Raw genomic sequence first — 12,931 nt, forward strand, 5'->3', positions numbered from 1 at the left:
CTATTAATTTTAAGGGTTAAATCGCGGAAAAAATTGGCGTGGGCTCCCACGCAATTTTCTCCGCCAGAGTGGTAAAGCCTGTGACTGAGGGCAGATATTAATAGCCTAGAGAGGGTCCACGGTTATTGGCCCCCCGGCTACAAACATCTGCCCCCAGCCACCCCAGAAAAGGCACATCTGGAAGATGCGCCTATTCTGGCACTTGGCCACTCTTTTCCCACTCCCGTGTAGCAGTGGGATATGGGGTAATGAAGGGTTAGGTGACATTAAGCCAGATTAATAATGGAGTTCCCAGGCTGCAGTTCATGAGGACATCCAGCAGAGGGCGCATCACCGCGACTGAAGGTAACTATAGGTCATTGACCTACATTTCCTTCATTCCCTGGGTTTTACAGGCACGAGCACAGCTGCATTATAGCAGAGCTCCTGCCTGTAAAATATTTTAACCCCTTCAGATGGATTTACATCGTGGGACGTCACAGATCTACGGATGGTATGTATATTGTTGGTTTATTATTTTTCCTTTGTTACAGAACGATGGTTTTCAGGTGGATTACCAGTATAATAAAGTATAACAACAACCTGTGTCTTTATTTCATTAAAATACTTTGCAATATTGTGTGTGTTTTTTTAACCATTTCATACAATTGGATTAATAATGGATAGCTGTCATAATTGACGCCTCTCCATTATTAATCTGGCTTAATGTCACCTTACAATACCAAGGTGACATTAACCCTTCATTACCCCATATCCCACCACTACACGGGAGTGGGAAGAGAGTGGCCAAGTGCCAGAATAGGCGCATCTTCCAGATGTGCCTTTTCTGGGGTGGCTGGGGGCAGATGTTTGTAGCCAGGGGGGGCCAATAACCATGGACCCTCTCAAGGCTATTAATATCTGCCCTCAGTCACTGGCTTTACCACTCTGGCGGAGAAAATTGCGCGGGAGCCCATGCTAACTTTTTCCGTGATTTAACCCTTAAATTTAATAGCTACAGCGCCAAAATTTTGCACATACACACTACTAGCATTAGTAGTGTGGAATATGCAAAAAAAAGGGGGATATGACATGGTTTACTGTATGTAAACCATGTCTCATATCATGTCGGGTTTTTAGGCAGGAGAAATGAAAAGCCGGCAATTAAATTACCGCCTTTTCACATATATCGCGCTGAAGTAAATATAGCTTTTTCTATTTATATTGGGTTTTTTAGATGATTTTGATGATTGGCAGCTGTCACAAACTTCTCAGCATGCATTTCAAAAACGCAAACGCATGAAAAAACGCATGTAAACGAGTCAAAACGCCACTTTTTTTTAACCGCATGCAAAAACGCATGCGTCTAAAAAACGCAGCGTTTGCCCGTGTTTACATGCGTTTTTTCACCACATGCGTTTTTTTTTCAAACGCTGCAGATCAAAACGCAAGTGTGAAACCAGCCTTAGCTATGCTTTATAACTCCATAATCCAGAGTGCTACATGTTGCTAAATAATACGGGCGCGTGGGGAAACGAACGATGATTCGGATTATGTGCTTGGCTAGTCTCAGAGATATTGCATTCTGCTATTATAAATCATTTTCCAGATTCAATACCTCAGAGCTTGCTGCGGCTTGTTGTACCATGTGCTTAGTCACACAAAGGGGCCAGCTGGCATGCAGCTGCAGAAGATTTCACACCATTGTGTCAAGAGCTTCAAAGAGCTTGAGTTAATTAAAGGTAAACAATGATCCTGGGGAATGCATGCCAAGGGTATGGGCACATTTCAGGAGTGGAGAGACATTTACTTTGTCCCTCACAGTCTTCCATAGTGTATTGCAGTCCCTCTGTTGAGACATTGGGGTCAGCGGGTGTTCTAGTCCGCTAGCCGAAATCGCATGGACCAGAGCTCATCCCACTGAATGCCCGCTCTCTTTTTACCGTGTGCATAATACTACTCAGACAACACAGGATGAGGATAAAACTATGTGGCAATTCTTTATTGAACCACAAAACAGGCAAATAACACATAGATAAGTATTATGAATATTCGCGCTGATACACCTAGGTGAAATTGAAAAATGACTGGTGAACAGTGTGAGCTAGCTTTGGGCCTTGTACCTGTTCACACTAGTCAGTACAAAGAGGACCCATAAGATAGTATAACATATAGAATGATCTGTGGGCAGTGTGGATAAAGGGGGGAAGGGAACAGGATTAAAATACTGTAGACCTTGTGCCTATTCACACTAGTTTAATTGTGAAAGATTCCCAGTTAGTTGTTCATGCATATAAATACTGGTATGTACTGTTAGATAAAAGGGCTGTAATCATTAACCCCTATTTCCACAAGAAAAAGTTATGTAATTACATACAATAAAGAACAATGCATATTCATTATGATGCACAGGGTCTATTAAAGGTAGATGTTTCAAGTCACCATATTCTGCGCAAGACCCCCATGTTTTTCAACAAAATATTTAGAGAAAGGGTGGCCTGTTGTCCAAAATGCATTGGTTTGAATGGTCATTACTATGTTCCGTACCTCTTTCAAGTCATGCAGACATCACCTGGTCTAACACATCACACAGGCCCTGCTCCAGCCGCAGCAATTGCCTTACCGGCACGTGGAGTACACAGGAACTGAGAAGCGTCATCGGAACCTGCACTAGCCACAATGATAGCAGTATCGAGGCGCAGCACCGAGGCATTGTGACGGGACCCACCGCTGATCTTAGAAGATACTGAACAGAGATTTGCTGGCACTGGCCGGGGCAGCTCTCCACTATTTCTCTTGTGCAATTGCCTGGCAGGCAACAATCCAAAGAAGACATTTGATCCTTCAGTGGTGAGACTGAGCCATATTCTATACGGTAGCAGTCAGACTAACACTGCTTTTACCGTACCAACATCTACCTTTTATACACTGTGCAGCATAATGAATATGCATTGTTCTTTATTGTGAAATTTGAAAAATATGGAGTCAAAACTACTGTCTACAAAATACAAAAAAGAATTTATTAAATAGCAATGTCAAATAATAAAGTAAGTTACAAAGTACAATTAGATACATATAACCATCACATGGGTATCAAAAGCAAGAAGGACACAGGTAAAGAGTCCAGAAAACCACACTGATAAAGTAAAGTCCGACCAGAGGATTCAAGTTCTTAAGGCTAGTATGCCTTATAATGAAGTATATGTAAGTCTTAAAAAAACGCTAGTCAGATAAATGAGTCTAAGATTGATCCTCACCCATAATGGTCGCAGTCTGGAAGCGGACTGCCAGCCCCTCTTCCACACTGCGACCAATATGGGTGAGGATCAATTTTGGGCTCATTGATCTGATCTAGAGGTTTTTAAGGCATACATATACTTCATTATACGGCTTATTAGCCTTAAGAACTTGAATCCTCTGGTCAGACTTTACTTTATCGGTGTTATTTATTTAATAAATGCTTTTTTGTCTTTTGTAGACAGTAGTTTTTTTCGAATTTTGCATGTAATTAGAAGTTCCTGTCAATATTTCCAGATTTTGTACGACATTTTATTGCTCTGGTCTATATATTTACATTGTTCTTTATTGTGTATAATTGCATAACCTTTTCTTGTGGAAATAGGGGTTAATGAATACAGCCCTTTTATCTAACAGTACCTACCAGTATTTATATGCACAACTAACTTTTACAATTAAACTAGTGTGAATAGGCACAAGGTCTACAGTATTTTAATCCTTGTCCCTACCCACCATTATCCACACTGCCCACAGATCATTCTATATGTTATACTATCTTATGGGTCCTCTTTGTACTGACTGGTGTGAACAGGTACAAGGCCCAAAGCTAGCTCACACTGTTCACCAGTCAATTTTCAATTTTACCAAGGTGTATCAGCGCAAATATTCATAATACTTTAGTTTTCCGGTAATTGTCTTATTCGCTGCAGATAAAACCTTAACACTTGCACCACTATTTTCATTTTATACTTCTAAATAACACATAGAACAGTACCAGCAAAATACCCAAGATGGTGCAAATTACAGTCTCACCCACTGACTCGCTGAGATAAGAGCAGCTGTGGCTTCAGAGCTTCCAGTGCCAACTACCTCGACCTCTCCCTCGGACAGAGAGGAGGTAACGACAAGCTGAGGAAGCTGACAGTCCATTGAGGTACAAGGCCAGGTGCCGGGAAGGTCACAACCTGGCTTCTCCGAACATCTCCATGGAGCCAGGTGACCGGTGAGTCCCATTCCTGGCTTTCACAAATGTATCCACGGGCCTCCAGTGACCGGTGGGTCCAAATCCTGACTACCCCAAATGCATTCACGGGTTCAGTGATTGTCAATGAAGCAGATGTATATTCTTTCAGCCGAGGCCTGGCTGGCATCCTGTAGAATGTCAGATCTGTGTCACTCGTGATAGACCCACGATCTGGCAGCTATCCTGTAAAGTGTTCCTAGCTGTGGCTATGCAAAGAGTCTCTGGTTCTTTGGATCTCTTGGCTGTCTGGATGTATATTATTATAGGCAGTATCCCACTAATATAGCTCACAACTGTTGTCATTCAAGCCAGCATACAGAGGTCAAGAGGAAGACTTGATGAGGTTAACTGGTATCATTTGACCATTTAATCTATTTGCATAGTTCGTATTCCTTTGTTTTGTAAGTCAACAAGCCAGAAGACCCACACAATGGTCATTCAATAAATAAAGCAAACATCCATTGTTCAATGACCCTGCATCAGTGTCTTGCAAAGAAAGCAGACAATAAGTTGTAGGAGCTGATGTAAGAGGCAAACATTAGCCATTTAAAATGATCAAAAATCAACGTTTAAGACTCATGACAACAGCGTATGGTTTTTGACCAACTGAAGAACAATTGCATAAATTCAAAAGTCGTCATATAGATAACAGTCTATTCCTCCTGGCTTACTGAAAATAGACATCTGGTTAATTAAAATAAAGTGTTGTGTCATCATACCCTCATTTAAATTTTTGCTAGACCTTGCACTTAGTGCATAGACTTTATGAGTCTAGAAGTCCCACTTCCTAACAATTTTAAAAGAATGTTTATGAGACCCTCCTTTATGTCTAATACAGGGAGTATCAGAGTCCTTCTTCCTTCTAATTTTTGGAAGCTCTTGCATTGTCCGCATAGGATTCGTGATTTTCAGAGTCCCTTCATAAATTAAACAGGATGTGTCTCACTATGTCACACACCACATGTCCAGATAAGGTATTAAAATGTTAAAATTACATTTACAGTGAATGTTTTTTTCACCATTGAAATCAATGAAAAAATGGAAAAATGCCGCAAAGAGGCTACATGTAAACACAAACTAAGGGATGAAGGAAGCTTATTTTTTCTCTTTTTTTAACCCCTTACTGACATCGGACGGAATAGTACGTCCGATGTCAGCTCCCCCGCTTTGATGCAGGGCTCCGCGGTGAGCCCGCATCAAAGCCGGGACATGTCAGCTGTTTTGAACAGCTGACATGTGCCCGCAATAGGCGCGGGCAGAATCGCGATCTGCCCGCACCTATTAACTAGTTAAATGCCGCTGTCAAACGCAGACAGCGGCATTTAACTACCGCATCCAGCCAGGCGGCCGGATATGACGTCATCGCCGACCCCCGTCACATGATCGGAGGTCGGCGATGCTTCTGAATGGTAACCATAGAGGTCCTTGAGACCTCTATGGTTACTGATAGCCGGTAGCTGTGAGCGCCACCCTGTGGTCGGCGCTCACAGCACACCTGTATTTCTGCTACATAACAGCGATCTGATGATCGCTGTTATGTAGCAGAGCCGATCGCGTTGTGCCTGCTTCTAGCCTCCTATGGAGGCTATAGAAGCATGGCAAAAGTGAAAAATAAAAGTTACAAAAAATGTGAAAAAAATAAAAAAAACATAAAAGTTTAAATCACCCCCCTTTCGCCCCAATCAAAATAAATCAATAAAAAAAAATAAAATCTACACATATTTGGTATCGCCGCGTTCAGAATCGCCCGATCTATCAATAAAAAAAAGCATTAACCTGATCGCTAAACGGCGTAACGAGAAAAAAAATCGAAACGCCAGAATTAAGTTTTTTTGGTCGCTGCGATTTGCATTAAAATGCATTAACGGGCGATCAAAAGAACGTATCTGCACTGAATTGGTATCATTAAAAACGCCGTCTCGGCACGCAAAAAATAAGCCCTCAACCGACCCCAGATCATGAAAAATGGAGACGCTACAAGTATCGGAAAATGGCGCAATTTTTTTATTTTTTTTAGCAAAGTTTGGAATTTTTTTTCACCACTTAGGTAAAAAATAAACTAGTCATGTTAGGTGTCTATGAACTCGTACTGACCTGGAGAATCATAATGGCAGGTCAGTTTTAGCATTTAGTGAACCTAGCAAAATAGCCAAGCAAAAAACAAGTGTGGGATTGCACTTTTTTTGCAATTTCACCGCACTTGGAATTTTTTTCCCGTTTTCTAGTACACGATATGGTAAAACCAATGATGTCGTTCAAAAGTACAACTCGTCCCGCAAAAAATAAGCCCTCACATGGCCAAATTGACGGAAAAATAAAAAAGTTATGGCTCTGGGAAGGTGGGGAGCGAAAAACGAAAAAACGGAAAAAGCTCCGGGGGTGAAGGGGTTAAATTGCCTTATATACTGTATAAGAACGAATGTTTTCATTTTCATAAAAAGTGGCGTAATACTCCGACAACATTGATCCCAAAAGCGACCTGAGAGTCAGAGATGCATCCAGCCATCTTTCCCATGCTGTTCTCATTCCAATTTAGCGCAGTTTTCATCCATTTCAGCAATTCTCCTGCCCCCTCAGTCTTCCTGGAAAAGTCTGCTGAGCATGCGACCTGTTGACTCAAATATCGAGCACTCAAGTATTTTAGCGCTCTCTCATCGCTAATAATGACTGCTATCTGTGTGGGATTTTTGATGTTTAAAAGGGTTGTCCACTACTAGGACAACCCCTTCTTATGGCCGGCGTCACACTCGGCGTAAGACAATACGTTCCGTATTTTACGGCCGTAATACGGCCGTAATATGGAGAAATGTTCCCAAAATAGTGATCCGTAGTCAGGGTGTGTCAGCGTATTTTGCGCATGGCATCCTCCGTATGTAATCCGTATGGCATCCGTACTGCGAGATTTTCGCGCAGGCTTGCAAAACCGACATCTAATGGATTTATGTGCTCAAATGTTCATTAAAACATATATACAGTATATATATATATATATGTCATTGAGACACATATATATATATTCTGTATTTAGATTTCATTCAGCGCGATATCTGTGAACAGCCGGTAATTCAATTGCCGGCTTTTCATTTCTCCTGCACAAACCCTACAGGATATGAGACATGGTTTACATATAGTAAACCATCTCATATCCCCTTTTTTTTTGCATATTCCACACTACTAATGTTAGTAGTGTGTATGTGCAAAATTTCAGCGCTGTAGCTGCTGAAATAAAGGGTTAAATGGCGGAAAAAATTGGCGTGGGGTCCCGCGCAATTTTCTCCGCCAGAATGGTAAAGCCAGTGACTGACGGCAGATATTAATAGCCAGGAGAGGGTCCATGGTTATTGCCCCCCCCCCGTGGCTAAAAACATCTGCCCCCAGCCACCCCAGAAAAGGCACATCTGGAAGATGCGCCTATTCTGGCACTTGGCCACTCTCTTCCCACTCCCTGTAGCGGTGGGATATGGGGTAATGAAGGGTTAATGCCACCTTGCTATTGGAAGGTGACATTAAGCCAGATTAATAATGGAGAGGCGTCAATTATGACACCTATCCATTATTAATCCAATTGTTGGAAAGGGTTAAAAAACACACACACACATTATTAAAAAGGATTTTAATGAAATAAACACAGCGGTTGTTGTAATAATTTATTGTTCTCGCAATCCATTTGCAGTCCCTCGCTTGGCAACATAATAAACGCACAAGATACATACCTTCTGATGTACTGTCAGGTCCAACGATGTAATCCATCTGAAGGGGTTAACTAATATTACAGGCAGGAGCCCTGCTAAATGCAGCGGTGCTCGTGTCTGTAATCCCCCGGCGAATGAATGAAATGTAGGTCATTGACCTACATTTCCTTCAGTCGCGGTGATGCGCCCCCTGGTGGATGTCCTCATATGACCTGGAGCGTGGGAAAAAGTTCCCAGGCTGCAGTTCATGAGAACATCCACCAGAGGGCGCCTCACCGCGAATGAATGAAATGTAGGTCAATGACCTACATTTCATTCATTCGCAGGGGAATTACAAGCACGGAGCACAGCTGCATTATAGCAGGGCTCCTGCTTGTAATATTAGTTAACCCCTTCAGATGGATTACATCGTTGGACCTGACAGTACATCAGAAGGTATGTATCTTGTGCGTTTATTATGTTGCCAAGCGAGGGACTGCAAATGGATTTGAGAGAACAATAAATTATTACAACAACCGCTGTGTTTATTTCATTAAAATCCTTTTTAATCATGTGTGTGTGTTTTTTAACCCTTTCCAACAATTGGATTAATAATGGATAGGTGTCATAATTGACGCCTCTCCATTATTAATCTGGCTTAATGTCACCTTCCAATGGCAAGGTGGCATTAACCCTTCATTACCCCATATCCCACCGCTACAGGGAGTGGGAAGAGAGTGGCCAAGTGCCAGAATAGGCGCATCTTCCAGATGTGCCTTTTCTGGGGTGGCTGGGGGCAGATGTTTTTAGCCACGGGGGGGCCAATAACCATGGACCCTCTCCTGGATATTAATATGTGCCCTCAGTCACTGGCTTTACCATTCTGGCGGAGAAAATTGCGCGGGAGCCCACGCCAATTTTTTCCGCCATTTAACCCTTTATTTCAGCAGCTACAGCGCTGAAATTTTGCACATACACACTACTAACATTAGTAGTATGGAATATGCAAAAAAAAAGGGGATATGAGATGGTTTACTATATGTAAACCATGTCTCATATCATGTCGGGTTTAGGCAGGAGAAATGAAAAGCCGGCAATTGAATTACCGACTTTTCACTAACACCGCTGCGTATTTCTCGCAAGTCACACTGCTGGTCCGTGTGGAATCCGTATTTTTCTCGCCCCCATAGACTTTCATTGGCGATTTTTTTGCGCAGTACGCTGACAAACGCAGCATGCTGCGATTTTGTACGGCCGTAGAAAGCCGTATAATACTGAACAGTAATATACGGCTGATAGGAGCAGCCCCATTGAGAATAATTGTGCCGTATGTTATGCGAGTTTTACGGACGTAGTTTCTGCGCTCTTACGTCCGTAAAACTCGCCAGTGTGACGCCGGCCTATTCCTCATGATTTTTTATTTATTTATTTAACCCCTTAAGAACCAGGGTTATTTCCGTTTTTGTGTTTCCATTTTTTGCTCCCCTTCTTCACACAGCCATAGCTTTTTTATTTTTCCGTCAGTATGGTCATGTGAGGACTTGTTTTTTGCATGACAAAATGTACTTTTGAAAGGCATCATTGATTTTACCATACCATGTACGGGAAAATGGGAAAAAAAAAATTCAAATGCGGTGAAATTGCAAGAAAAGTGCAATTCCACAACAGTTTTTTTTATTTGTTTTTTTACCATGTTCACTAAATTCTAAAACTGACCTGACATTAGGATTCTACAGGTCATTACAAGCTCACAGACACTAAACTTTTTTATTTAAGTGGTGAAAAAAAAATCCAAAGTTTGTTAAAAAAAAAAAAAAAAAAAAATGTTGCCATTTTCCGAGACCCATAGCGTCTCCATTTCTCGGGACCTGGGGCTGGATGAGGGCTTATTTTTTGCACACCGGTCTGATGTTTTTATTGATGCCATTTTGGTGTAGATACGATCTTTTGATTGCCAGTTAATGCATTTTTTGCATTTGATTGCAATGTTGCAGCGACCAAAAAAACATAATTCTGGCGTTTCAATTTTTTTTCTCGCCAGACCGTTTACTGATTGGATAATTTCTTTTTATATATTGATAGAGTGAATGCGGTGATCCCAAATATGTGTATATTTGTTTTTTTTTGTGTTTTTTTTAATGGGAGTGATTTGAACTTTTATATTCTTGTATTTTTTAGTATTTTCAAAAACATTTTTTTTTTTACTATCTATCTGCTCCAATAGTCCCCATGGGAGACTAGAAGCTGCACTTGTCTGATTGCTTCTGCTACATAGAGCAGGGCTGCAGCCCTGCTCTATGCAGCAGATATGCTCACTTGCCATGAGCGCCGACCGCTGGGCGATGCTCATAGCTATATGGCTATGACAACCACAGGAGTCTCCTGCTGACCCCGGGTTGTCATGCCAACCCATTGGCGACCAGCGGTCATGTGGGAGGATTCTATCCATCATTGGACGTTAAGGGGTTAAAATAAAAATATTTATAGTCATCTCCCATGCTGGAGGGGCTTCTCCCCTATGTGGATTCTATGATGTTTAACAAGTTGTGATTTCTTCACAAAACGTTTTCCACATTCTGAACAGGAAAAGTCTTCTCCCCTGTGTGAATTCTCTGGTGCTTAACAAAATCTGATTTCTGGTTAAAACATTTTCCACATTCTGAACAGAAAAAAGGCTTCTCCCCTGTGTGTTGTCTCTGGTGTCTAACAAGATTTGATTTCGTCACAAAACATTTTCCACATTCTGAACAGGAAAAAAAAGGTTTCTCCCCTGTGTGGGTTTTATGGTGGCTATCAAGAACCGATTTTTGGTTAAAACATTTCCCACATTCTGAACAGAAAAAAGGCTTCTCCCCTGTGTGAATTCTCTGGTGCTTAACCAAATCTGATTTCTGGTTAAAACATTTCCCACATTCTGAACAGAAAAAAGGCTTCTCCCCTGTGTGTTGTCTCTGGTGTCTAACAAGATTTGATTTCGTCACAAAACATTTTCCACATTCTGAACAGGAAAAAAAAGGTTTCTCCCCTGTGTGGGTTTTATGGTGGCTATCAAGAACCGATTTTTGGTTAAAACATTTCCCACATTCTGAACAGAAAAAAGGCTTCTCCCCTGTGTGAATTTTCTGGTGCTTAACCAAATCTGATTTCTGGTTAAAACATTTCCCACATTCTGAACAGAAAAAAGGTTTCTCCCCTGTGTGGGTTTTATGGTGGCTATCAAGAACCGATTTTTGGTTAAAACATTTCCCACATTCTGAACAGAAAAAAGGCTTCTCCCCTGTGTGAATTCTCTGGTGCTTAACCAAATCTGATTTCTGGTTAAAACATTTCCCACATTCTGAACAGAAAAAAGGCTTCTCCCCTGTGTGTTGTCTCTGGTGTCTAACAAGATTTGATTTCGTCACAAAACATTTCCCACATTCTGAACAGAAAAAAGGCTTCTCCCCTGTGTGGAGTCTCTGATGTTCGATAAGATGTGATTTGTGTGCAAAACATTTCTCACATTCTAAACATGAATAAGGCTTCTCCCCTGTGTGAATTCTATGGTGGACATTACGATGCCCTTTCTTATTAAAACATTTCCCACATTCTGAACATGAAAAAGGCTTATCCCCTGTGTGGTTTCTCTGGTGGCTATCAAGATTCGCTTTCTGGATAAAACATTTCCCACGTTCTGAACAGGAAAAAGGCTTCTTCCCTGTGTGGATTCTTTGGTGTTTATCAAGATGATGTTTCCAGTTAAAACATTTCCCACATTCTGAACATGAAAAAGACTTCCTTGCTTTAGGAGCAGTTTGTTTTTTAATGCCTCTTTTGGGTCTTTGATTTTCCTTAGTAGACGGTAGTGAATCAGATGACAGATCTTTGCTGTGAAGGGATGATAGTATATCTGGAGTAATGGCATTCATTTCAATTGTATCCTGTGAGATCTCAAGATCATCTGATTTTAAAATTGAAGATGTCAGCTGTCCTGCTGACCTCCTGGTACAGTCATCTGTCAAGAATAAAACCAATTATTTTTCAATAAAATATCCTTTGAACATTTCTCCTAAAACTGTAAAAATGGTAAGTTGATGTATATACTAGAGTATAAGTAGAGGTTTTCAGCACATTTTTTTTGTGCTGAAATCACTCCCCTCAGCTTATACTCGAGTGAGGTGTCCAGAACATGGAGGGGAAAGGCGCCGGCGGAGCAGTGGGTCACAGAGGTAGGACCCGGCTGCTGCGGCTAACTCCGGTGCCCGCTGCTAAAAATAAATGAATATTCATTTCTCTGTAATAGCTTGCGCAGTGTCAGGTGCAACAGCCAGTCCTGCAGCTGCCGGGAGGTCACGTTGTGCTGCTACTTAACAGAGATGAATATTCATTCTGAAAATTAATTTCTCTGAAGTAGCGGCACACATGACCGCCTGGCGGTTGACGCTGTGTGCGCTAATTAATACTCACTGCCCACAAACATAGTTCCGGCATTGGGAGCGGTGAGTATTCCGGAAGCTGTGCTCTGCTTGTGAGCAGCGCATGACGTCCCGGCCATGCAATGCTTACAAGCATAAAGCAGCTGCTGGCATCGAGACAAGACGCTGCGAGGGAGCGAAGGAAGGTAAGTGTAATGGTTTATTTTTAATGTTTTTTGATGGGGGCCATGCACACAAGGATAGGGATGAGGCCGTGAATACAAGGATAGGGGTGAAACCATGCATACTAGGATAGGGATGAGGGCATGCAAGGATAGGCATGGAACTGTGCATACAAGGATAGGAATGGGGCCATGCATACAAGGATAGGGATGGAGCCGTGTATACAAGGATAGGGATGGAGCCGTGCATACAAGGATAGGGGTGGAGCAATGCATACAAAAATAGTGATGGGACCATGCATACAAGGATAGGGATGGGGCCATGCATACAAGGATAGGGATGGAGCCGTGTATACAAGGATAGGGATGGAGCCGTGTATACAAGGATAGGGATGGGGCCATGCATACAAGGATAGGGATGGTGGCCAATCATACCAGGATAGG

At 41.9% G+C, this 12,931-nt stretch overlaps 2 protein-coding genes across 2 annotated transcripts in view; both read right to left on the reverse strand.

Annotated features, from left to right (window-relative positions):
• LOC143768245 (uncharacterized) overlaps nt 1–12,931 on the reverse strand; it is a 524,156-nt gene that overhangs the window by 161,505 nt on the left and 349,720 nt on the right. The gene's annotated exons all lie outside the window — the stretch shown is intronic.
• Nucleotides 9,010–12,931, reverse strand: part of LOC143766690 (uncharacterized) — a 33,484-nt gene continuing 29,562 nt past the window's right edge. Inside the window, exon 8 of the mRNA XM_077254548.1 lies at nt 9,010–11,905. Coding sequence (XP_077110663.1) covers nt 10,467–11,905 — 1,439 coding nt within the window. The 3' untranslated portion in view covers nt 9,010–10,466. The remainder of the gene's footprint in view (nt 11,906–12,931) is intronic.

Source organism: Ranitomeya variabilis, chromosome 4, assembly GCF_051348905.1.
Source record: "Ranitomeya variabilis isolate aRanVar5 chromosome 4, aRanVar5.hap1, whole genome shotgun sequence".
In the NCBI taxonomy this organism is placed as follows: Eukaryota; Metazoa; Chordata; class Amphibia; order Anura; family Dendrobatidae; genus Ranitomeya; species Ranitomeya variabilis.